Raw genomic sequence first — 27,989 nt, forward strand, 5'->3', positions numbered from 1 at the left:
AAGCCAGCTGCTCTCCACAGGCGGCGCGCACCCTTGTGTCCCTCCGCCCGGTGGTGACGTCAAGCCGAGCGCAGAGCGGTTGGTTCTGCAGAAAACTGTCACTGAAGCAGCTCACTTTACCCTGCATGTGGGTCATCGGGGAAAGGCATCAAAGGATGGATTTTGTTTTCTTACAACTAGAGCTGAAACGATCAATTGATTACGCCAAGCAAAACAGTGAAAAAAAAAATGTGAGTAAATCTCTGGGTGCTGCTTCTCCAGTGTGAGTTTTTGCTGCTTTTGTGTTTTATGTACCGGTAATTAAAAACGGAACGTTTTCGGTTTGGTCAGACAAAACAAGACATTTTAAACAAGACGCAGTTACAGCTCTAATTACAACTTTGTTTTGGCCATCATTTCTATAGTAATTACTTTAGCGTGTACCATGTAACATAACTGATTGAAATGATAGCCAAAACTAAGGAAATAAGACCCAGGTCCAAGCTTCCTACAAGAAATCACAGTCAGCGTTTACAGTAGGTGGGTAATACTGTAAAATGTCAGGTTTTCATTTGCCACTAAACAAGAAAATGACAGAGGAAAAAATTGTCAGCAATCTCAGTTCCCATCGGCTATTAGTCTGACGATTTAGCCTCTGGGGGCAACGGACAATATTTTGGGTGTTCTGTTGTAGCCAGCGGGTATTCGGGCCAAGACCTCTATTCCGTGCAACGGGCATTGTTTACAGTCAGTCGATACTCTTTTTGTAGGGGGTTTTAGGTCCAGACGATATTTCGACTAAAGGAATACATATGAATTCAGATAAATAAATAAATAAAAAGTGAATAAAAGGTATATCGCTGTCAGACAATAACCGATGGGTTCCAAGATTGTGTTTCAGCCGATGTGTTCGGCCTCTTTTACTCTCCACACCAACTGTTTACCTGCATGCAATCAAAGCCTGCTCAAACCTGATTAGTCAAAATACTACTCGGACTACAAACGCAAACCGGAACCAAACAGATTCTACATTCATATGCAGATATCTGTTTATAGAGATTATGTGGGCAGTGAATGAAGTGACTCAGACTCTTGCGGTTTTGGGATGATCTCAAACAATATGTTATGGCACTCTGCAGGCCAGTGAAATGTTTGTGAAACATCATACCATTTGTAAAAGCGAGTGACGGCAAAACGGTCCACAAAAAAAAGATGATCTCGCTGCAAAGTGCAAATAGAGGTGAGGGTGGGGAATCAATCTCAAAACGTAGACACGTGTGTCATCCGTGCATGTTGTGCATATAGTGTTTTATGTCACGTGCCGTTCTCCCAGTCTGGATGTATTTGAGGATGAACCCACTTTTCAGTGTTAAATTTCCATTAACCCTCTGAGGACAAAAGACGCCCAGGCGAGTCCAAGCGGTGTTTGACAACACTCCTACTCAAAAAGTGTTATTACAAAATTTCATTTTAGACATTTATTTACTATTTTATTCCTATATTACGCTACTTCTGTAAACCAAAGACTTTTGAAAACTAATTTCAAGCACCAAAACAGTGTAGGTGTGTTTTCACAAGAGATTAGAGAAATATTTCCGCTTTAGGGCCAAATGATCTCTTACACATTGCTCTGGAACAATTGTGGGCGTCACCATGCAGACAGCTGGGTTTGTTTTTTAATATGAAACACATGGGGATCCGGTTATATGCAGAAAACCTTGAAAAGGGGAATTCAAGAAGATATCTTAAAATGCCCTTAGACCTCAGAGGGTTAAATACACAAGATGCAATGGAGAAAATGACTTAATATACTATATCAAAATAAATATTTTTTTATTTACCACAGTAGTTGTGTGTCGATCAATACGGAAATTAGGTTAAGGTAACGATTTATATATGATGATAAAGATTTATTTTAAGGGTTTGAAATTCCTAATGATTTCCTCGAAAGTTTCCTGGAAGAGATTGTGCAATTTGCCACTAATTAGAAGTGAAGTAGAGACTGTTTAGTTGGTACACTTCCAATTACAGTACTAAAAATGATCAAATAATGCTGTCAAACAGTAACTCATTTTCAAAACAATCTGCGGCGGTCATTTCCCCAAAGTTATACAAATGCCAATGAGGAAAAGTACAGCTAATGAAAGCTTATGTAATGTATTCAACATGCTGTATTGCTGTAAACAGAGTATGATTTAATGACTTAACTCTGCAGTTAATCCTACATTCATACTTATTCACTGCATCATCTTACTATCTCTTTTGTATCAACCACAGAGTTTTGTTTTTATACAAGACATCAACCCTTAATTAATGTATCACTTCCTCATCTAAAATACAGAAAGCTACAGTTATTGACACTTGTGTAACACAAAGTCAATACATTGAAACCGTGGTCAAAAGAATAGGTTATTCATCAAACTTTCCAACACTGCCACACATTTTATGGTGCAATTAGCAATCGGCACTTCTCTATTTCAATTCTGCTCACCAGGCTAATGATGTGAAAATATGCATACACTTGAAAACCCATTTTTGCATTAATTCAGTGATCTATACGCTTAGTAACGAGCGTTAAGAAGCTGCTCGTGTGTGGTGGCTGTATTCTGAGGACTGCGCTTGTGATTTAGTGTTTTGCACTCTGTATGCAAGGACAGCATTTTGTGTTTACAAATAAGAATTTGGCTATTTTCATGCAAGAGTTGCTGCACAATAAAACTACCAAAGCAATTTTAAAATACTGTAACTAATACTAATTAGGAATTATTATAAATGCTCTAACTTAGTCTTTTAATCAGTGCAACGACAAGTCTGTTGACCATGTAGAAATGTGCAATTTGTCTACAGACAATCATACAATTCTAATAATAAATGAAGGATGAATGGAGATTTGGATTCAAATGTAGCTTTTAAACCCACACTGTTTCCCTCCTATTAATACCAAATTACATAGTTCTTTACAGTAACATTTAAGAAATGATTTGGAAATAACCGATTATCTCTTTGGATTAAACAGCTACGTGAAGGTGATCTTGACTGTAACCTTGACTATAATTTAGTGATATTAACCGCTGACTGTAGCAGCTGAGGTTACAGTTTCCTTCTTACAGTAGAGTCAATTTAGCTGAAGTCGGTACAGTCACCCCCCCGGTACTGTCTGTTGCTGAGCTCTCCTCCCTGAGTTCCTGCATTCTGGGGCCATTCATCATTGTGACAACTCGGGGGAGGGGGCCCTCAGAGAGTATAGAAATGTATTTATGCCAAAACTACTGAGTGAGCATAAAACATACAACCTGTGATCCATCTGTGAGGCAGGATGTGAATATACACGGACAATTTAAGTACAAAACCTGATTTTATTCACAATTATCTCCAGCTGTTTTGTCACATTTTGAGCAGTGGAAGTATTCAAAACCTTACTTAAGTAAAAGCATGTAAGTATTATCAGCAGTGAAAGTACTCTGTGCAGTAAAATGTTCCTGGTCAGTGTTTCACGATTAATATTGCTGTTGCATTGTGTATGTTGCATTTTCCTGCTTTAGATGTTTAAGGTTGTGCTAATGTTAACTCCTTTATCTACTGTTGGTTGGTTTAATCTACAGCAACGCATCATATTCTATTACTGTCGTCACGTGTGCGTAGCGTCGCCGTCCTGTGAGAACCACGTTTCATGATGTTAGAAAAACAGCCCTGTTTTCAGCTTTGGGACGATGACTTCCAGCTGATCCAAGAGGATTTTTAAAAACTTTATTTAGCTTAAGAAGTATGAGAATTTTTCAGTTTATCACAAACGGTCAACATCAACACATCTGGAGAGACGTGTTTTTCACTGAACAGGACGGGGATGAGAAACTGTCATCTATTAGAAACTAAAGCTGTCAGACAAATTTAGTGGAGTAAAAAGCATAGTACCTTATTTACCTCTGTGATGTGTTGGAGTAGAAGTAGTACCTCAAATTTGTCTTTCGCTGCTAAATGCTCCACTATAATCACCAGCTAGTCTGCTGTTTGGTGCTGAGCAGGTGGGCAGGTGTACTGTACACTAGCTATTAGCTAGAACTTCCTTTTCCCGCTATGAGAGCTGTGAGAGTGAACCAAAACGAGTTGAAGTTGAGGGCCGGACAGCTAAAAGCTCTGTGAAGCAGAGTGGAGCTGCAGATTTAGATGAGGATTCTCGGTAGTTTAATCGCTACGAGCGACCCCTTTGATTATTACAGAAATATTGATTAAAGCCACTGTAACGTTAAGATGTGGTTCAAAGCTCCAGAAAAGGCCAGTAAGTGGACCTTGAGTTGGGACTATTGTCGAGGATAATGAATGTGGGCGTTCCAAACAACAGTGCAGCGTCATGTTTCAGGTAAACATGGCTGGAAAGGTTGAGCTTCAACACCAAGAAATCCTGTAAGGTGACACCAGTAAACTGTGTGGTAGGAAAATGTGCTGTTGATATCCGGCTTTGTCGGGGTGTAGTGCTGACTCACTGCTGTTTATACCTGACTCGTAAAGTTTTGATTTGTCATGTCTGTGGGTGGAGGTTTCCCACCAGTGGCCTCGCAACTCAACAGAATGTTAAGTCGATGGAGCAGGGCAAAATGAACATTTCAATTAGCAGTGATGAGATGTCCTTGTGTTTGCAGCTCGAGTTTCTACTTGTTACTTTAATTGCAGTGAGTGGGACTGAGGGGGAAGCGTGTCGAAAGACTACGAGAATATTTTACACAAGTAGCCGTAAAACTACTTGTGTAAAAATGTACTCAAAAGTAATAAGTAGGTTGGTACTCGTTTAAAAAAAATAAATAAACCCGCGTATATATAGACGGAGACAAGCCTGTACATACAACTGATTACCTTATTAGAAAGCAGTGGTGATTTTTCTGTGTTGAGTAATTTTAATACTTAAAGTACATTTTCCTTATGATACTTAACATACTTTTGCTTAAGTAACATTTTCAATGCAGGACTTTTACTTGTAATAGAGTATTTTTTACAGTATGGTATTAGTACTTTTACTAATACACAGGCTCCACAAACGGCAACAAAAACAAACTGCACCAACCTGCACCACAAAAGATACACAAACTGTGTTCCAGCCAATAACCGACAAGAAGGAGTTGGGGGTTGGGGTTGGGGGGGGGTTAGCGCGCAGAAGGGAGGGGGAGGGGACGGGATGAGGAGGAGGGAGGGGCGAGCTAGTCTTGTGTTTGAAAATACTTTGAACGTCAACAAGAAGTGACGTCACCCAACATCGCTAAGAGCACTTTTAAGTAAAGGATCTGTTGTGTTTTGTGTAGCGATGCTGTGATGCAGTGTGGAGAGGAAAGCCGCTTGACACTGTACTTGATCATAAAGGTTTTATTACATCAAGTTTCCAGCATCCATGACGAGTCCTGCAGAACCCGGAGAATACAAAGCCAATATGCACTCTGTCTTGCTGCAGCAAGAACATGGTTTATAAGGGGTACATTAGGGTAACATATTAGAGTAAACAGTTTGTGAGTTGGCAAGTAAGGGTCTGAGTCCCTTTGAGGTCAGAGTCTCTTTTGGGGGCTCCAACACTACACATAAAATCATTGATCCCACTCAGTCACCTAATCACAGAATCAAATAGGACATCCTCTTCATCACATCACTCTGCTGAGAGGAAAATCATTGAACTTACATCCCTAACGCTCATGATTTCTCAGCATATTTGAGCTTTATACAGACTTTAAACTTATAGGGCCAGATACCACAGATCCAAATAATTCTTCCACTACTGTTAGAATGTAGCAAAGTACATTTTACTTAAGCGGAATATTTAGGTGCTTGGGTGTTTCCATTTTATGTTACTTATCTCCATTACTTTCAGAGGGAAATATTGTACTTTTTTACTCCACTATATGTATCTGAGAGCTTACTAGAGTTACTAGTTCATTTTTAAGATTCAGATTTTACATACAAAATATAGGCGATTGAAATAAGACTTGAGTATTCTTTTTTTTTTTCTTTTTTTTTTTTTACACACATTTTTACAACTACACAAAAAACAACTTTGTTGCTGTAATAAGAATAAAAGTACTTAGTTCTTTCTACCCCTGTAGGTAAAGCACAAGCCTTTACTCCCAAGTCAGTGAGCGGCAGAGTTGAACTGTCAGGGATTATGTAAGGAGAAAGATGATCATGATAAGGGAAAACACTAACAGACCATGTCCTCTCCTTAACCCTGCTCTGCAGAGAGGGTGTCTGCAGCTGGAACAGCCCTCCACCTCCATCTGTGTGCGGAAGTGAGCTGAAGCAGAGAAAAAGGTGGCGTGTGGAGGCAATAAGGACCTGGCTGTTCTCTGCTTTGTTTACTCAGGTCAAATAATACAGACAACTGATCTACCTGCAGTCTTCCCTGCTGTCGCCCATGTGCTGCAGGCTGGAGTGGAGGAAGGGTATCACTGGAGTCCACACAAGGGCAGGTGTGTACACTAAATGTGTATTTTTCACATACAAATGTGATTCAAATTACAATATAAGTACAGGTGTAAAACCCCTAAAGGTTTTGGGATTTAAGATTTTGATTGATTTTGGTTTTGCTCTTATGTGCATTACAGAATAAGTCCAGATGGGCATTTAAGTGTGACTATATAACTTAAAAGAATAAATACCACATATTATTTTACAAATCAAAGCAATAAAGCAACTAAACACACCCTTGCTCAGTTCAATGTACTCAGGCTACATCCTCGGTCTGGTATTAGCTTATAGCTAAGGACTGTTCATGATAGCAAACATTATATAGATATTGCTATATCACAAAGTCTCTTCTCTACTTGTGCTACTTTTATGCTTTTTAAATATACATTTTTATTGTATATTCATGATTTTTATTTATTTATTTTTTTTTACATTTTTACGGGCATTTTTGGCCCCCATTTTTTACAAGACCATGAAAGGGGAGAGAGAGGGGGAATGACATGCAGCAAAGGGCCGCAGGCCGTAGTCAAACCCGTCGAGGAGTAAACTTCTATATATGGGCACCCACTCTACCAACTGAGGTATCCGGGCGCCCATATTTAAGATTCTTGACTTTTGCAGTACTTGTTTTTCATTATGCAGCAGAATACCAAGATAAAGTTCTCGTGAAAACCAACTTGGCATTAAAACGGTTTTGGCATTGTGATGCAATTCATAATGGTTTGATGCTCATCGACGCGTTGAGATACGCCACTGTTGCAGTATTAAAATTAGTAATACTGTAGTTCTGATACAACAAACATTGTTTATTAGCTGAAGATATTAATATACTGTTAATGACTTTAAAAAAATACTTGTATAGTACTAATACGGATGATGTTTTTGCATTCTATTAACTCACAGATGACATTCTGTTGCATATCATTGTCCAATATCTATGTCAAAATACTTCAAAATTTGATTGAGAATCTGATTTACAGTTCATCTTGAGGCTTTGACGACCACATTGGGCAGCGACATCACCAGTTTATTGATTTAAAGTACACATTGGGAGCAAATAACAGTGAGAGGACAAGTAAGTAAAGCCAGTAAAAATGACACATTGGTGAAAACTGGGCTCCAAAAAAGAAAAGAAAAGCTTGTTTATTTATTTTTTTCCACACAAGAAGCTCCAAATGAAAAGCTTTCAACATGTTTTTCTTTGAAATGGAATCAGAAGAAATGTCACCTTCCTCCTGTTTTAACACTGATAAATACAGGGTTTCTACTAATCAAATCTGACCAGAAGAAGGGTTGGGTGCAAGGTGGTGTGAAATAAAAAGAAAGAAAAACATTATCACCAAATGCTATCACCCGTCTGGACAGGAACTTTCTACAGTAAATAGCCCCCCCCTGTTTTCACATCAGTACAGCAGGCCTGTGAGGGTGGAACCTGCATTAAAGTGCAGACTGGGGCAGGAGAGGGGCAGCTTCAACACCTATAAATGGACACCAGGGCTCCTTCCCTGTGTGAACCATAGCTTATTCTAGTACATTATCAAAGTGGCTCAGTAATTTATTACTACTGTAGATGCAAAACATTTTCATCATTGCATTTTATCATTGGGTCTTTTTGCTGGTTCACACTGTGAGCAACATGATCATTGGATCATCAGCAGTAACCAGAAAACAACGAGGTTTCTATCAGATATATATACTTGTTGGAGGAATAGTTGGAGCAGACCTTCCGCTTTCTTTGTGTTGGAATTCTAAACTCCGGCTGATTTCTGAGGACTATGGTTAACTGCTGCTCAGATCTCTGCAGGTTTAAATCCAGACAGCTAGCTAGACTATCTGTCCAATCTGAGTTTTCTGTTGCACGACTAAAACAACTTTTGAACATACGATTGTGATTGGTTTAAGAAATGCCAATAAACCAGAGCACGTTTTTCTCCCATCCCGGGAATGCTGTGTGGACTAGCCAGACCCTCCTCCGCAGCACTGTGGAGGAACGTCTGGCAGTGCGAGACTAGTTAGTTCCTAACCCTTGAAACACCAATATCACACAATAACACTAACTAACCGGTCTAGGCAATTACTTTTTTTTTTATTATCAAAAGGAGTCTAGTGGCTTTGAAGAGAGAGCATAGGTAACGTTTTCAGTTCCTGTTCGGTAAGGGCTGTCTAATGGCAAGGCAAAGCTGTGAAATATTCTAAATATAGTGTACACTTAAACTGATATTGATTTCTTTTGGTAGACCTTTTTAAGTTGGCTAAAATACGTTTAGCTGCTGCCTCCGTCCACAGCAGTACATTGCTTATATTCAGTGTCCGTACTCCTGTCTGCTTCTCCAAACTGCGGCCGTGCCGACCGCCATTTACTGTAGGTGATAAGTACATCATACAACCCCAATTAAAAGATCCAAACTATCCCTCTATCTTTTTTAGATGAAATAATAAATGAATAAATTAATCCCAATTTATATGCTCTCTGAAGTCTATGATTAATGCCACATAAATTGTGGTTGCTAGCCACAGAATCTATAAAAAAAAAAAAACACTTACATTTATAGATAAGATCTGCTAATTTTAAGTGACCCATCACCACCTGGTTGCTCACAGTGTGAATTCTTATTAGTTTTTAAAACACTAAAATTACAATTTCCTCATCATGATCTTGGATTTACTTCATGTTCCACCAGACCAAGCATCTGAATTTAACAATGGACTCCAACAGTCAGGTCATTGCTGTGAATAAAAGATGTTCAACAGCTACTAAAAGCACCACAAAAACACACACACACCATATTATTCAACCAGGGGCTATGTCATCATTGGCTGTCTCAAAAATTGTCTCCTACAATTGCACACATGTATAGTATTTTTGACAAAGGCATCGGTTTAGGCATTCAAACATCTTGGCACTGAGACATTACCTGTGGAAAACAAAACCAAAAAAATATGGAGAGTTTGATATAATATTTCTTTTGTTTTTGAGAGTACATTCGTCATCCTTCCATGAGAGGAATTATGTAACTAATACAGTATGGTGCTCATGAGGGTCAGGGAGTGGGAAGAAGCAGCTTTTAGAAAGGGGGGGGGGGGAAGCAGTCGGATAAAACTAAAGCAACAACTACCAGAGCAGGCAGTGGAGGGCCTCGAGTGCCAAGGAGGGGTGGGGGTAAAGAAAATGAACGAGTAACAAAGGCATCCCTAACCCAACGTCACACTCCCCACCCACACTTCGCGGTTACAACCCTTCCTTTCAGAGCCGATCCGCAGTAGTCCGCTAATAAGCTCTTGGCACTTTTTGGACATGATAAACGTTACTTTGAAATTACTTTGAAAACCAATCATCGTTTTTCCTTCACTGTGCCGTGCTCTTGGTCCGCAGAGCTCCGATCACACTTTGGATGTTTTCTTCGGGAACCTGGAGAAGATACGAGGCTTTAGAACAATCTGACAGCAGCATATTACTGTAGAGGCCGCTACTAACGATTGTTCGTTTGGTCTGTAAAACATCAGAAAACGATTTCCATTACAATTTTCTAGAGGCCAAACTGACGTCATCAAATGTCTTGTATTGTCTGACCAAAAGTCTAAAATAAAAAAAAAAGGACATTTACTTAAGCACAGATGTGAGGTACTTTACTCGAGTATTTCCATTTCGTGCTTCTTTATACTTCTACTCCACTATATCTATTTGATAACTTTAATTACTAGTTACTTTTTGGATTCAGATTATTTATACAAGATATAAATCAACTCATAAATGATGATGTATTATTATGGATTAAGCTGTTAAGATTAAGTTTATGCAGTAATTAAAATTAGCTCCACCTTTACCAGCTGCAACATTGAAGTGATGAAGTTATGCATCAATAAATATAATCCAGTTATAAAGACATTCTGACATGGGCCATTCTGCATAATGAGTACTTTTACTTTTGGTACTTTTAAGTATATTTTGATGCTAAAACCTTTGTACTTTTTTTTGAATGTACTAAAGTATTTTTACACTGCAGTATTGTTACTGTTATTTGACTAACATATCTGAATACTACTTCCACCACTGCCAAAATCCAAAAATATTACATTATTATAACGTAAGACAATGAAAAGCAGCAAATTCTCACATTTGAGAACATGGAACCATCAAATGTTATAATAGTTATTTTCTGTCGCTCGACTAAACAATTAATGAACTAATTGTTGCAGCCCTACAGCAGATACACAGTGTTGAATCAAAACAACAGCATTGAGAGGTTCCGTCTTACCAGGGCGTGGTCAAACTTGAAGGTACTAATGTAGTAAGCTGGAATGTCAGCCGTTGCCAGGGGTTCTGATATTTGAGCCACGATTCCGCACTCATCTGCGAAAAAAAAATAAAAATGATTTGCTATATTACTGACTGTTATTATATATCACTTCCATGTGTATGGAGATAGTACAGCAGTTGTTCCCAGCAGTTGTTCCCAGCCTTTCAATGAAATGAGCTCCACTTCATTAACACCAGCCGTTATGCTCCAAATATGTTCTTTTCAACTGGATGTTATGTAACACTATTAATTGAAAGTGGTTGTTATTACAGTCATTTCTTCATACGAGACATCATCTTGAAATGATGGATGTCTAGGTGATTTTTCAAGAGGTTTGGTCAAGTTTGAATTCATACGACTACCACTTGGGAACGGCAGAAGAAGGACATTTTAACCATTAATTTAGCGACCTATTTTCTTAATCACATCACGTAATTTTAAAAGGCCCTGAAAAACATATTTTTCTCAATCAGATTCTCACTATGAGTAATGGCATTCTACATGAGCACATTGTTTTTCGGCTTTTCTGGTTATTTCATCAGTCCGTGCTGTTTTGTTTGTCAGTTTTGGAATGTTAAACTCTTAATACATGATACCTAAAGATGTCTTTCCCAAACTTTAACATGGTTGATGGTTGCTTATTTGGTCATTAATATTCAATGTTGTAGAGAAATACTCAAGGTGCAGGTTGGTGTGAGCTGTGCTGGTAGTTATGCCGTATTTATTGCACAATAAACACACCAACTTGTAATCCTACCTGTGGGTTTGTTTTCCTCCTTAACAAATCATAATTTCTGCTTTTTCAAACTAGATGAGCAACTCCACTATCTTTCCACGTACCCCCTGAGTTACAAGTATACTGGTTGGGAATCACTGCAGTACAAGAGCCAACACAGGATCAACACTTGTTCAACAAGTGCATCTAAAACTGACATTACACACTATTAAATGTCATATTATTAATGTTAAAATAGTCCACCATTACAGTTTTTATGTGACATTTGCACAGACTACTAATGTAATTTTAACATGTTGAAACAATAGCCTTTAACTTTCTATAGAACATTCTACTCATGAATTGGTAATTGCACAGAGCATTGTTGCCAACTTTCTTTTAGGGAAAACAAGCATTGGCTACAACCGTTTCCACATTAAATCATACGCTAGTTTTCTGTATGTATTCACTGTGTTAGCTGCTTGTTTGGATCACACAGGCAGGCAGCACCAGTCGACACCAGCCGAACAGATTATTTGCCTGATGCTTTAAGATTCAACACATCAACTCTGATCCTTAAAGCTGAAAAACAGTTGTTAAATTTGTTGTTAACTGCTGCTGAGAGATGAAATCATCGTCTGCTGTGAAATTCTCTAAAAGTAGGTTGGTTTGTGACATCTGTAGGGCTCATTAATAATTTGAGCATAATTATTATATTGATACTTCAGCATACATTGTGTTTGGAGATGGGTTAATCTCTGATGCTGTTACTGTTCATTTTTACCAACATGTGGCCTGTTAGTAGCCACGCCTAACTAGCCTTTTGGCAAATAAAACTCACCAAATCCTAAAGGCTGTCCCCCGATGCGAACCATTTTCCAAAGCTCACCAGAAGCACTGGTGAAGAGAACATTGTTTGGAAACCTTGAAGAGAACAAAGTACAGAGAAATTAACGATTACAGCTCAATCTATATATATATATTTTTAAGTCTATGGGGCAGAATATAATATTTTTGTAAAACTGAATTAACAAGCACTGTTTCAGTTTTTGCACTAAAAAATCATGTCAAAGTGATTTTTAAATTTGTGACTATTGTAACAATCAGAAATGCTCCTCTGAGTGGGCGTGTACATGTGTGATTGACAGCTGGGCCATTGGACAGTTGGAGTAATTTTACAAACAAATCATATAATCAATTTATAAAATATGATACTGTGCTAAATTAAAAGTATGCAGAATGGCCCATTTCAGAATAATATATATTATATATAACTGGATAATGAATTATTATTACTGGATTATAATTATTGATGCATTGTGTTTATCACTTTATTGTTGCAGCTGCTTAAATTGGAGCTAATTTTAATTACTTTATATACTGCTGGGTAGTTTAATCTATAGCAATACATCATTTATTAGTTGATTATATTGTGTATCAATAATCTGAATCTGAAAAGTAACTGAAGTTATCAAATAAATGTATTGCAGTAAAAAAGAAAAAACATTTTCCTCTGTATTGTAGTGGAGTAGAAGTATAAATTAGCATACAATGGAAATACTCAAGTTAAGTACCAGTACCTCAAAATTGTACTTAAGTACAGTACTTGAGTAAACGTAATTAGTTACTTTCCACCACTGGCACGTTGGTATTTCTACTTTTGCTTAAGTAAAAGATCTAAGAACTTCTTTCGCCACTACAGCTGACTAGCGAATTAGCTATCTAGCCTGCAACCTGACAATAGCAGTACACCTTTCACTTGTGTATGTTTGGTAGCACCTTCAACAAGACATTACTTCCATACAGATACACAAAAAAAACAACATGGTTTCATTGGTTATGTGCAAATAACTTATCTATGTAGTACTATGTTGCGAGTGGTGTAGTCTATGTGATACGCAGGTATATGCAGTATACCCACTAACACTGCGGATCCACTTTTGCGACACGACTGAAGCGTGGTGTCGCGGCGCCTCCCCACATTTGTACGTTGTAGGACGTCTAGAACAAAGGACCCGCGAGAGACTTCCCCCAGTCTCCCCTGTGTTCTACTTCTATTGGATAGTCGCGTTCAACGGATTAATTTGCATAAAGATGGGCATCGGCCAGCTTTTTTGACGCGTAGCATTTTTTTCAAATGCAGCGCCGCCTTCCAGGATGCTTTGCGGGCACGTTAAAGTCGACGTCACCCATAGGAATAAAGTGGAGCGCGGCCAGAAAGCTCCAGGATTTCAATATACCCATTTGAAGATGCCCAATGACACGCAACAACATACTTTCCATTATATTTTTGATATATTTCCACAGTAAATTGGTGCATAAAAGTGTGTCCGAATACAAGACATTGTTGTTGTTGGTACTCAAAACTTCCCTGGGGGAGGACACCCGGACCCCCCCCACTATGATATGATTTAAATGTTAAACATACATGTGGCACAGTGAATCTTTGGCGTAGGGTCCGGCGTAGACGCAGGGGGGTCTGCGGGGGTACGCCGTCGATTCGCCGCAGAAGCATAAAACGGCCTTTAGGATAAACTGTATCTGTGGATGACTACATTACCTATAGGCCAGTAAGCCTGTCATCAATGTTTTTTCACAAATAGGCTGATTTATATTTGCTAATAATATGTTGGATTCATGTTCAAGACATAACTTTAATTTGGTGGCCCCCCCTGCATTGACTCTGAGGACCCCCTGTTGAAGACTACACCACTGCTGTTGTAAATATATCTATGTAGAACACGTGTCAAACTCAAGGCCCCGGGGCCAAATCCGGCTCCTTGCAAATTTTGATCTGGCCCGCATTTCAATTTAGGTTCACAGCAAAAAAACCACACCAAAAAAATCAGGAAACAGTTTTTCATACTGTAATTATGTGACACTGCCGTGCAGAATTTGACAAATTTGCCGACTTTGAGACTCAGATTTCCCCACCAAAGCAGAGAGTTTTTTAATATTCAGGCTGTGAAACAGGTCGTTGTGAGTCGGCTGGGTGGCAGCTGCTTTTAAAAATGTAATGTTTGTTTTTCATGACTTTTTCATGAAAGCTATATGAGACATGCAATAATACAAAGTTAATTGACTTTTTTTTTGCTAAATAAAAGCATGTCAATAAACTCAACATGTCTGGCCCTTATTGTGATCGTCATTTCCAGTGTGGCCCTTAGTGAAATTGAGTTTGACACCCCTGATGTAGAAGGATAACTATGGCGTTCTGACTGATTAATGCACAGGATGAACCAAAAATATAAAATTCTCTCTTTTGGTTTCTAAGATTTTTTTTTTTTAAAGGAGACCACAGGAAATGTAACTAACAGAGCAGAAAAAAACATGTACTTTCACTTTTAATTCCTAAACTTAAAAAAAAATAATAAAAATCTGATATTTGACATAGATTTTTGAGAGTTTTCACCTTCAAATGTTTTGCCTGACTCACTTTAAAAGGATGTCTTTGTTTTGCTCTAGTTAACAAGTGGCGGGCACCCGGCACAGCTAACAGATACTGTGTGGTGCTGCAGCAGCTGAAGAAGCTAACTATTAACCACTCAGATGAACATCAGCAGGTGAATTCTGTTACTGCCGTCCAACCCGCTGCGCTGAATAAGAGAGCCATTGTAAAGTTGAGCAAAAATGGGTGACCTATTCCCTTAAGGCAACACATTAGGTAGTACATAAACGTGGGGATGAGGCTGACCTACATGCTTTAGTAGCAAAATATGAGCTTGAAAAATAATGAAAGATTGGTCCAATTATTATTTTACCTCCACGTGGCTTTAAGACATTACTGACCCATATAAGTGATATCTTATTTATGAATGAACTATGATCAAATGCTAACGTGGTGCTAATAGAGGAGCAACTACATGGGATCTGTAGCTGCTCAGGTTTCTTGGAGCCCTTTCTACTTAATTAGAGAGTATACTGTAAGGAGGAATGAGTCAGACTGAAACCCACTGTGACATTGTATAAGCCCAACTGCTCTGCTATTGCTGAGCAACAAACTAATCGCCCCCTCAAACAATCATAAATAACAGTCTGACTAAAAGAAAACAACATCTCAAAAGAACAAGTGTGGTTAATTACACAGCTGCAGCAGCAATATAAATATGTTGTTGTGTCACAGGTGTTTGCTGCTACTCAACCTTTGAGTTGTCTGTTCGTCCATGACCAGAGAGATGTAGCCCTCGATCAGGGAGAAGGAGAAGAAGCGGATGTGGCTGGAGTCCTCGCTGGATGCTCCGCTCTCCTTTGGACTTTGGAGAGAGAAAGGCACAACACTTAATGTGGTCAAGCTGGTAAGGCAGGAATTGCATTCTGGTAATCTCACACCTCGTGACCTTACACTTAGTCATGTCTAGTTAAACAACTGTTCAAAAGTTTGGAATCAGCTGTTTTATTGATGTTTTTCTTCTTTCCTTTAATAATAACTATTTTAACAGAGATACAAACAGTATAATTCAGACACTATTTACATTTGAAATTGTTTTGGCCCCAAAAAGAAGAAGAATGAAATGATTCAAATCACCCTGTGGGGAACATTGATCCAGATCGATTGAACCAAATATACACTCCACCCAATAGATGAAACATTTTGAAGAACCAAAAATGTCAATCGTCAAAGTCATTAGGATTCATCGTGAATGTCTGTACAGGTTTCATGGTATTCCACACGACATTTGACATATTTCTGTGTTGTCTGTCTGCGAATGACTTTTCCATTCCCAGAGTACCACTGCTAAGCAGGGTTAAATATGACTCAAGTAATGTAATTACAAATACTGCTACACAACAACTGAAGAAAACAACAAGCTTCCTTGAGTGGTTTTGGATTCAAAACAAGCAAAACATAAGAAGAAATCGATGGAGTATCTTTTTGTGCTTACATGATTTTAAAGATATTAGTTTACACAGGTGTTGTAGGTAACATCCTACAACTGACACTCATGTCCTCATTTTCATACACTAAATCATTTCACTTTCTTACCCTCCAGAGTAAAACATGACATCCATGAGCAGGGTGGCTACAGAGGGCAGTGTGTCTGGGTCCAGGCTGGTCACACAGAACATGTTGCTGGGACTAGATAAGGGGTGAATGATGGGACGGGGCACTGAAAAACAAAAATGATTGAATACATGAGGGCTCAGAGGCATCAATGTAGCCAACAAGTATCTTATTATAAATGTCTGTATGGAAATAATGAGCATTCAATCTCATCACATTTTAAAAAACTATGTTCAACGTCAAGAATGAACTTTCAAGCTAAACTTCAGAACCAACACGTGAAGAGAGAAAAGGGCTTGAAGTACTCAGAGTTGAGATAGTTTTGTCAGAGTAAAATCTCTCAGCAGGCATTTTGATGTTAAACAGATGTTGCACCAGTGTTGAAAACTGTAGATATGTGTAAAGCAAATTGAGTTTTAAAATGCTTTTTTTTTTATATATATTATGAAAATGTTCAAGCGGTTTGAACATGTTTTTTTTTTTTATGCCCACCGAGTTTAGGCTTTACAAAGCCATTGGTGACTCCCAGATCGTGAGCAGCAAAAGTCTCTCCGTTGACCACCCGGAGCAAAGTGAATTCGGAAGACAGCGTGTGCATGACCATCGGCAGATCTCGCTCTCGTACCTGAGGACAAAAGAAATGAATGAGTGAGTTGAAAACAAACGTTGGATAACATCGTGAAATGTTTCTTCTATGTCTGATGAAAACAGAATTCACGGAAATTAAATTATTAGTTTGGGTAGGGGTAGGTTGCGGGTCAAAAGGAATCTTTGGAATATGGATGAATCAGAAAGACAATTAACCTACATATAAAAGGCATGTCCTTTTTTTTTTCCTCACAGGTTCACAGATTTTTCCTCCTTGAGGGTATTATCAAAATTGTATTTGAATGTATTCTGAAAATATTGCCATCAAATGAACTGAATTCCACAGTAGCAAACATTTCTATCATTTCAAGAGTTACTGTATATTGATTCAACATAATACAAACCTATATAGATTTATATATCAAAAATAATGGAGCTGAGTATATTGGTCGAACAATAAGCCTTGGTGTATCTCAAAGATTAACTCTGAAGCTGGTGAAAGAGAGTAACACAAGTGTTTCCTTACCGAGCGTGACAGCTATTGCTTCACTTGAATTTGTGTGTGTGTGTGTGTGTATGTGTGTGTGTGTGTGTGTGTGTGTGTGAGAGAGAGAAAGAAGAAGAAAGCTGGTGTGTAGCTGCCCTGAGCGGCTTGACTCAGTCAGGATACTCATGATTCCGTCTAAATGAGTGTATTCAACATTTGGGTCAGGTTTTACCCCTTTATGTAACACAAAATATCCTATCAGTGAAAAAAACCACACATCTTAAGCTGGTCTGTTTTTTGGTCTGCTCAGAGATTTGGTAATGCAATCCGACAAAGCGTGAGACAATGACGGAGGGAGAAGATGGGTGGTGGGTGTGGGCGAACACAGCAGTTTTTTGTGTGCCTTTTTTTGATCTGATTTACCAATAATTAGGATTGTGGGTAGGAGCAGCCTGTGTGGAAACAGGAAACAGGAAACAGACCCGAGTATGATACCTGGAATTCCAGCAAGAGGCTGAGCCGCTGATCCCCTTTATGTAACAGATTATCAACATCCATTTTCATAAACATGTCGGAGCTGCTCAGCAGACCTTGTTTTTCCACTAAAGCAAGGCAATAATAAAACACTCCCTGTGGCCAGAAAAGCTTCGGTATGAGAGAGGATTTCTTCCTAAATCAAAAGAAAGTGGGGCTGTGAGAGGTACACTATATCCAAGGTTATTGCTTTTTCATGTCAGGCATTATGATCATAGACAATTGTGTTGCCAGTGGTTGCATAATAGACAAACAATGCAACTCTTGAAGCAAGCTGTGAACCTGATCAATAACCTGATTAACTTGATTTACTTTGTTTTTAAACTGAGTCTGGGATGAAAAATAAAACATCTGAAATCCCCCTCCAAACAATTTAAGGGTAGAATTAGTCACTATAGAAGAGTTTCTTTTGTTTTTGATAGTATTTTCTGTTGACATTTTTTCTGCAATAGCCTTATAATTCTGTAATTGCCTCTCTATATAATAGTTTATTATTGGGCCTTAGTGACCAACTGTTGGTTAATAAGAAATTTCTTCTTTAAATCCACAGTTTTCACAAAGATTCTGACATTCACCAATGTTCTCTTATTTACAGGCGCTGCAAGAAAAAGGCTAGGAGAATGATTTAAGATCCAAACCAGCCGGGTTGATTGATTGAAGAAATAGAACAGATTTAAGAAAAAACTTAGGAAGTTATTGGTGAATGAGGCCCATTTGGCAGGGTCTGCCATTCCTGTGTGGGACTACCTTCACATGCACAAGGGATTCACAGAAAATAATGCATTTATCGCCAGCGTTAATGTTTAAATGATACCAAATGGTAGTAGTATTGGAACATTATTATCCACACTCACCAAAATGAAGTCTGTCTGATATGTTGACAGCATGAAAACAGAGATGTTGTGGTCGGCCAGCGGGGCAATGACTGATTTAGCGATTTTGGTGACTCCGATGGGTTGCGAGTTGGAGGCGTTGCCGCCCCCTGACACCACGTTAAGGGCCAACCATGTGGCATCAGCAACACTGATGTGCTCTGACTGGGGCAGCTCTGCGAATGGACAGACAGTCATGTCAAAAAAGAACACGACTGCAGCAGTCACTCACAAGTTCACAGCATTAACCAATAAAACCTGAGAAGAAGTGACTTGACCTGATTTAGGACTATCTAAAGAGGCTATTAGGCTTCACACAAGGTCAAGCATTATCAATAGACTACAAAAGTGGTCGTAACACACAGCTGTATTCATAATGTACAACAGTGATTTAACCTGCAGCCAGTTCATACATCTTTTTATACTTTTTATAGCTCTTTGCTAAAAATGCACAAGTAATGATACATTTTTTTTAACACAAGTTTTTAAATAGAAAAGAAACTGGGAACTTAGGGTTAGCAATGAGCATGATTAATAGTTGTTCCTTATTTTTTTATGTGTTCTTATTCCTGTTTTTAATCTTTTGTACACATCCTTTTTTTAATATATTGAGTGCTGTTGCCAATGCCTTTTTATTATCTGGAATTATACAAAATTATTCTCACCCTCCACTCTTCGGTGACAGAGCAGACTGTGTATTAGACAGGCTTTTCTGCCTGTCCTACTAAATACCAGTCTAGACGGTTGTACCTACCCCTGTTTGGGTTTACATTTTGCATGCATATGTTGCATCCGGTCCTAATGAGTTAAGAAAGACTCAAGAATATTTGAGATGCAAGTTAAACCTGCCCTTCATCCACATTGTAGAAATAATGAGGCAGAAGTAGCCACACTGTTCCTCTTACAAAGTATTTATAAGCAATAAAACACTCACTAGACCTGCAACGATTACTTGATTAATCAATAAGTTGATCAAAAGATTTATATATGCTTGTTTTTATCATATATAACAGAAAATTTAACTTTTGTTGGATTCAGAATGTTGGTGGAATAAAACAAGCAATTTAAGGACATCACTTTGGACTGTGGGAGGTTGTTATGGGCGGATTTTCACTAGTTACATACACACTAGTAACATTTCATAGACACAATTAGTCGATTAATCAAGAAAATAATCTGCAGATTAATCAAAAATGAAAATATTCATTAGTCGCAGCCCTAATAATGATTGAAAAGCTAATGAATAATGTTAATATTTATTAGCATTGTAGTGAGTGTACCAAAAGCATTTAATATCACAACATATTATCTGAAATATTAGCCAAACTCAATCTAGTTCAGTTATTCAACAACTGTTATTAAACAGGATATTCAATATTAACCCAAGACTAACATTTACTGCATGCTCACCTTAATAAGTTACTGTCAATGGACTGGATTGTGTACTAATTCTCAGACATTTTATAATGTTCACTGCAGTGTTTAGGCCTAATCATCTGTTTTTTTTTAGATGCATATGGACATATTCTGTTTAGGCCTATATGAAAAATGGTAGAAAAATATATTTTTAGTGTCTTCTGGAGGTTTTAACAAAATGTCAAACATGTATCTAACATTGCTTGCTTGAGTGTTTATTTCAACAGAAAACAGGAACCTTCACAGTCAGAGCCAGTCACCAGAAGAAAATACCTGCAGCAGTTATGCAACAAATAGCCTGTAGTCTCCAGGGTAACCAAGGAGGGTCACCCTGGAAAAGGGTGTGTAATGACATGAATTCACTTAATCAGCCAACCACAAAACACAGCAAAACTGGCAACTGGGCCTCACATCCATAATAGCAAAGTGTGCACAAACATTGGCAGCTGAAGCTACGTGGTACTGGAGAGAATCAGAGGTTACACAATGTGATCTTTTCCTGCCGCCCCGATCTATGGTTGCCACAGTGACTTTAAAGATCCACAAAGAGAGGCCCACCTTTAAAGCCTTCCTCATCGACAATTATGGTGTAGTCCTCCGGAGTCTCTGTCAAACTGAAAAACTTGCATCTGAATGGGAGAGGGAGAAAAAGAGAGGACAAATCAAACAGTGGATACAGCACATGAAAAGCTCCATGCTGCTGGATTAAGCTTCACTACATCAAGTCTGCTGCTCCCTGAAGCATTCTTAACATACACATTAAATAGTGTATTTGGAGAATTAAGGAGACAGTTTCATATGAGAAGATCCATCCACTGACATGTGCAGGGACCAACACAAGACTGCAGCTATGCCTGTAAATGTCTTCTTTATCATTTTATATTTAATATGAGGCTTATAACTGAGCTATCAATAAAGCACAGTGCTGCATATAAACCTCCCCAATGCCAATGTGCTGTGAGAGGAATCTCAATGATCATCTAGAGATGTTTTTAAATACACATACATGGGGCTAAAAATATGACCTAAACTCTAAAATAATATTTTTTTTGCAATCTGGTTGCGTGGCTCAAGGGATGGCAATTTGTTGTGTCCATCAGTTCGCCACTTAGGTCCAGACTGAAATATTTCAAAAAAATGGTTTGATGGATTGCAATAAAATTTGCTACAGATATTCGTGTTTCCCACAGGAGGAATTGTAATGATTTTGGGGATCCACTGACATATAATCTAGCGCCATGGTTTTCCTTACAATGAGCCTCACATAGCCACTAGTGTGGCTAAGACTTATTGTCTTGTTTATACATGAGTGCATGTAATTCCTTTCTCACATGGTCTCACTTCTGATATGTTTGTCCTGTTTAATTACAGTCTGACGAGTTGAAGATATACTGGGCTGCTGGGCTGATAGGTTGGTTGAATTTCTGCTTGCTTGCTTAATGTAGCTTCTGCCAGTTTATAGACATTTATAGAATACATTCAGGTTGGTAAGAGATTTATAATGTTAAGTTGACAAATTATTATCCAGCCCTACACACTAATACTTGTGTTGTGGAGGTACTTTGCAATAGGTAATGCGAAATGGCAAGAAAAGTGGTCCACCACAACAAAGGTTAACTCATTCCACTTTTTGAAAAGTCTCTATTTAAAAATCAGCACAGTTTTTATATAATGAACAAGGCTGAGTATCAAACTTTATGTTTTAGATCTGACAGAAATGTGTCTGTGGACCAGATTATCAAATATTCTTCAGCACCGAAAGATGGCATCTAATCTCTGATCAGATTTATTATCTTGTTTACACGTGGTCAGTTGTTCCTGATTTTGACTGTATTTATATGCCAACACATGCCAAAACTTCTGTGTTCCCTTTTGCAAAATCTTATTAAATGTCGCTTCTATCAAAACCACCCTTTTTCTGTAATACTTTGTTTTTGTGTATGTATTATGTTTCTGTCTGAAATCCAACTGTCAAGGTTCAATGCGCCAAACCAAAACTTTTCTAAGATAATGAAGGATATTGTTAAAAATCAGCTTGTAATCATGTCCAGCATACTTTCTTAAGCACAAATGAAAGCAGTGCACTGGAAAAACAACATGCACTATTAACAATACTGTGATAACCACATCTTTACAGGCAGCAACTGAATGCTGACACGTCATATTTGGCTGAAAGGTGTGAAAAACAACAGGGGAATAACAGAACAGACTCAACAATGTTTTATGTGGGAACGGCAGCATCTCCTCTTGGAAGTAAATGAGCTGTCAAGCGTCACTTTGACTTGCAGTGTGTTTTTGCAGAGCCAGGATATTAGGATTATGAGCACTGGAGTTTTTGTCTTGTGCCTGGATTAATGACAGTTTTCCATGCAGATCACCCGTGTAATGGCAAATCACTGCAGAGATACAGTATATTAAACTGAGGGGGAGATTACTGAACTATTAGCCAGCATTACTCACATTCTGTGTGCATGGAAGGAACTTCACAAGGAGTCTTTAAATCAGTTTGTATTAAAAAGCATTGGAAACCACTAACAGAGAAAAACCACAACAAATGTGTTAGTAAAAACTACCCTTCACTGGGGAACACATTAAAAGAAAAGACAAAGGAATGCAAAACTAAACAGTGCTGCACCAATTCTTTTTTTTTTTTTTGGTGAGTTGTTGTTGTAAGTTAATGAGTGTTAAGTGTCATCATAAGGAGGACATTTAAATCTCCACTGTTTATATTTAGGGTGTGGTATCAAACCCCAGTACTTTTCTGGTAGCGACCTAAATGTTTTTGTGGCATCGAGTATCAAAAAGTGCCGGGCACTGGAATCAAATGTCAAATCAGATTCTAAAGCTTGTTTACTCATTGATATTCCCTTCTCAAAGGACATGTGCTTCTTGATCTAAAGCTGCATTAATTGGTTTTTGTGGCCATTTGGGGGGCAGCAGAACAACCTTAAAACAAAACACTGACACATAAGCATCTCCTAATGTCGCTCTGGTAAACACGTTAGCAGTCAGTCGCCTATTTGAACATCCAGGGCAACATTTGCATTCATTTGTGTTTTGTGTATGTGGCCTCCTGAAGTCCAATATTCACTCTCCTTTTAATTATTTTGTGTCTCCACCAACTTCAGAGGAAAATATCACATTTATGTAGGCGTTGGGGGGGGCTATATTGATATAGTTCAATATAGCTATTGAACAGCTTATATATATATTTACTTTTTTTTAAATATATTTATTGCCTCATTTATTTATTTCAGGATGCATTTCATAGCCATATTTATTTATGTAGCCAATTTATTTAATATTGAATAAAATGGCATTCCATAGAATCTACCTTAATTAATCACAGGTTTAGGGTTTAACCTTAACGCACTCTGAGTGACCCAAATCAAACGCACCCGCGTTTTTTGATGACCAGGTGCCCGCTGGACCACCATGCCTGCGTGCTAAAGTGCTCATGGTGGACGCTCCAGCGGTACACTCAGGAACGTGTACCGTAAGTGAGGACTTTCTGCTCAACATGTCTGAAACTTTGAGGCGCGCGGTCGGACCAGAGAGACTGGGACTGCTTATAGTGGGACAGAGTGGCTGTGTGTGGACTGGTTATACTGGGAATAAACGAGCACAGAAGTTGAACCTGGAGCAGATTGCGGAGGACTTCGCGGTGCACAACAAGACTCACACAAAGCCGTTCAGACAGGTGAGTCCAACAACACACTTCGCAAGAGGGCGGCTACGTTAGGCTGGCGTTGTGCGCGCGCGTGTGCACATCGTGCAAAAGCTGTGCATCCCTTTTGCTGTAATAAGTGTTTGTGGAGTTTTATATTGTACGTGTTTGTGTTGTCTGCTTGGGTGATGTCCTGCTGTTGATTCTGTAAGAAGTGACGGGTTATTTAATTCCTTGCACCCGCCGCGGTGTCCAGTTGTTATTGATCTGGTCGGTTATTTGTTGTTTTAATTGTCTTGAGTTTCTGGTTGTATGATTGACAATAAATTGCACATGCTGCAGAGCGCCGTCTATAGAGAATGGATATATCGTTGGTTTGGACATATATAGGGCTCTTTGATGTGATAGGCCTTATGTGTACTTTGACATGTTAATGCACTTTATTTTGTAGTCTAAATGTGTTCTTTAATTTAATAGGTCTATACTATTACATCATCATACATTTTTTTTGTTTTTCTTCACCTCTTACTTTCCCTTCACGGACCTACTTTTCTTTTTAGTAACTTTACCTGCACTTGAGTATTATTAAAGTAACCGTACTTTTATTTGGGTAAAATATTCTACTACTCTTTCCATTACTAAGTTACAGCAACTAAAAGTCTATTGTTTACAAGTGCTGATTAACTTGTTAACATCCAAATCCAGAAATGGAAAAAGCATACCTGCATACCACCAAATAGACTGAGTGCATAATCCCAGCCACAGACTGGACACATACTGTAGGCTGTCAATGTGACAAACCTACTGTAAAGTAGATATGGATGCAGTCTAAAACAAGTTCTTTAATGAATAATCAACTATAATTGGACCTCCATATAGATATTTCAGTGTCTTATAACTTAATTTTTTTTGGCATTTTCATTTTTTTTTTTTTTTTTAATCAAAGTATTCACAATAGGTATCATTTATGTGATGATATGCCTGTAATAGCAGAGTAAGGACTTTTTGCTTATGATTGACAGTATCACAGCTACAGTGACAAACAAGTTAGTTGAAAGGCAAAACCACACTTATCAAGTGTTTACTTCCTCATTGACATTGACAAAATAAGTTGTTGTGACTCTCCCATTTCAGACACTAAAAATGTGGTTGCAACAAATATAAAATTAAATTTTAAAAAAATGAGAAGAACCTGGCAGAGAAACTGACCAGACTGATATGTCAGCCAACTTTAGCTTATCGCAGATACATTGGTATCAGCACATAGCCTATCGTACGCCAAATGATTGTAGCAAGAAATTACAGTACAGAAATGCTTTAGATGTAATTCAGAACCATTATATAGTTTATCCAGCAAAGTGTACTCGCAAGTTTATTTTTCTCACTAGGTACGTTTCTGAAATGTTTTTAATAACCAAATTGAATCGACCTTAGATGATATTTATGTGTTGTTTATGTAGAAAAAGTATAGTCTGATAATTTTCAGACTTATATTATTATTGGGATCAGTCTTGAACGTTCACGCCAAAGACAACTAGAGACAGTTGTATGATTGCAGAGTTGGCTGTGCAAGGGTTACAATACTAAGAATATACAATATAGCACTATTAAATTTGGGTTTAATTACCTTGAACAATGGACTTTGGCTGACATGAGGCATTCATGTCTGTTTGGTTTTCCGACACTTCCGTATTATTAAACACAAGTTCAATACATCAGAGCAGGGTGCAAAAGTAACTTTTTTTGTCCATCAGCCAAATGGCAAGTAAATGTTCAAATTTGACCAGATTACCATTGTTTATTGGCTGGTGAGTGAAGCAAATCTACCAGCCTCTTGCATATTTTACCAGCATTTGGTGCTAATTTTGTACACTTTTATCAGAGCTTTCTGAGAAGTTCCCCAGCCTTAATTATGACTTGGTTGTTGAATTGAATGCAATTTACAAGCCTGAACTGGTAATTACGGCAACTCTAATATCACATGAATGCAGCATTACCACCTCTGCTATATAAATAAATAAATAAATAAATAAATAAATAAAATGTCTGTGAAGACCCTGAAACGTGCTTTGATGAGTATAATGTGTGCATAAAAAAAAAGCACAATTAAAGAGAAATTCTGCTGGTGTTTGCAGTCGAGAGCAGATTATGGCTGTGCAAACCGGTGTTATAGGCTAACGTAACGACATGTAGCTCTGTAGCTTCTCTAACTGGGCTTGTGCAATAACCGTGGCAGCTGTGTCTTTTTTTTTTTTTTCCACCAGCAAAACAAATCAGTTCACACTTCAAATGTGGTGGGCAAAGCTGGGAAATCACAGAATGTGTTATTAAGTGGCGGCAATCTTGACTACAAGAAATTCTACAAGCATCTATAGATGTAGTTTGACGAGAATAAAAAATGACTGATTACAAGATGCACACATTAAAAAAAGATCACACTGATTTTATAGAAGTGCAATACCCATTCTGTCTATATAATCAAACGTGGGAGGCATATCCAACCAAGAACTGAAAGTAATGAAATTATGTTTTTGAGTTTAGAATTGAAAGTCTGTCCGATCGACAGAAAATGTATCTGTATATGTAGTTGTTTGCATCATTGTTTCTTGCAAAAATGCCAGACATTCTCTGGTCCCAGCTTCTCGATTATGAGGATTTGCTGCTTTTCTTAGTTTTATACCATGGTAACCTAAATATATATTTGGGATTTTGGACTTTTGGTGGGAAAAGACATATGAAGACGTCACCTTGGAGTCTGGGAAATTGTGATGTGCATTTCTAGTCATTTTCTAGAACAGACGATTAATCCATTCATTACAGATAAATCGATAATGAAATTACTAGTTAGTTGCAGCCCAATTACCGTCAAATCCAGTGGGTAATTTCAATTACATCAGGTAATGAGATGAAACTGTTTTATCAGTAACTTTTCAGCACAGAGGAAGGTTTGATTATCAGCTCTCTGCCACACTTGGACTGCTGGGATACTGACTGATTCTGCCTGTTGTGTGTCAGTAAAGTGAACTAATTTGTTTAGGGTAATGTATTAATAGAGTGTGGTGGTAATAAAAACTGCACAACAGAGCAATAACGAGTGTAAAGGCCTGTTGTCATGTCACTGCAAGGGCTATTTAAGTAAAGTTTCCTCAGGCTGAATGGCTCACAGTGAATATCCACTTCATAGGACGGGAAACACAGTAAAGGCCCTCTGCTGTTTACTAGAGTTGGGTTGAAAACATGTTATAATTTCCGTGAGAGAAGGAAAAACAGCCTGCAGACAGACAGACAGACAGACAGACAGACAGACAGACACACACACACGCACGCACGCACGCACACCCGCTGGCGTCAACCCAGCTACAGATGGCACAAAGCTACAAAATGACACTACAGAACAAGGATAGGCCTGGAAACTGGTGGCAGAGACCAAACACACTCACTTAGAACAACACATAAAGCTGCATTAAGCATTAAAACAACTACAGGAGCAGAAATTAACACAGTTACCCTTTACACATAAGCATACTGTAAGTGCATGCAGCCCTCGGCATTAGTTTGCTATAATGTTAAGAACAGCAGTATCCTTACAGTTAACACGTACAGCACTGTGGAGCACGTAAAAAAAACATAAAGGACACTGTGTATTTCCATGTAGCTGTCGCGTCTGGGAAGTTACGTACCTTGTTTTGGAAGCCAAGAAAGCGAGTTTTATTAATCCGTGAGTGCAAATCTGGATCCCCTCTTTTTCTATACTCGCCACTTTCAAGCTGTGTTCTAAAATATGAAGCTCCATCTTTTACGCCTTCTCATTTGAGGAACGACTAAAAGGTAAAAACACTAATTACTTTCAAATAAGATGCATAAATAAATAAATACGTGCACACACACGGCAGGCTAAAGGCGTATTAAATAGAGAAAGAAAGAGCGAGGCAGGGTGGAATAAAAGCAAAGAGGTAAAAACGGACCTGCTGTCAAATCCTGCAACGGAAC

General features: G+C 38.3%; 1 protein-coding gene and 2 long non-coding RNA genes across 4 annotated transcripts; 2 read left to right on the forward strand and 1 right to left on the reverse strand.

Moving 5' to 3' along the window:
* Window positions 1–151: 151 nt before the first annotated feature.
* On the forward strand, window positions 152–15,637 carry LOC120544687. 2 transcript variants are annotated; one of them, XR_005636534.1, is made up of 5 exons: window positions 152–230; window positions 6,193–6,422; window positions 7,401–7,495; window positions 14,899–14,996; window positions 15,557–15,637. It is a non-coding gene; the product is annotated as an uncharacterized LOC120544687 (long non-coding RNA). The 2 variants fall into 2 exon arrangements; XR_005636535.1 differs by lacking the exon at window positions 7,401–7,495.
* Window positions 8,304–27,989, reverse strand: castor2 (cytosolic arginine sensor for mTORC1 subunit 2). Its single transcript, XM_039778635.1, has 9 exons — window positions 27,680–27,989; window positions 20,891–20,961; window positions 18,899–19,092; window positions 16,928–17,060; window positions 16,418–16,541; window positions 15,576–15,686; window positions 12,275–12,357; window positions 10,677–10,771; window positions 8,304–9,829 (listed from the first exon to the last, which is right to left on the reverse strand). The coding sequence occupies exons 1-9, from the start codon at window positions 27,790–27,792 to the stop codon at window positions 9,767–9,769; spliced, it is 987 nt and encodes a 328-aa protein (XP_039634569.1). The 5' UTR covers window positions 27,793–27,989; the 3' UTR covers window positions 8,304–9,766.
* On the forward strand, window positions 16,998–22,242 carry LOC120544686. The gene is made up of 2 exons (XR_005636533.1): window positions 16,998–17,083; window positions 18,640–22,242. It is a non-coding gene; the product is annotated as an uncharacterized LOC120544686 (long non-coding RNA).

This window comes from Perca fluviatilis, chromosome 16 (genome assembly GCF_010015445.1).
Source record: "Perca fluviatilis chromosome 16, GENO_Pfluv_1.0, whole genome shotgun sequence".
NCBI lineage: Eukaryota > Metazoa > Chordata > Actinopteri > Perciformes > Percidae > Perca > Perca fluviatilis.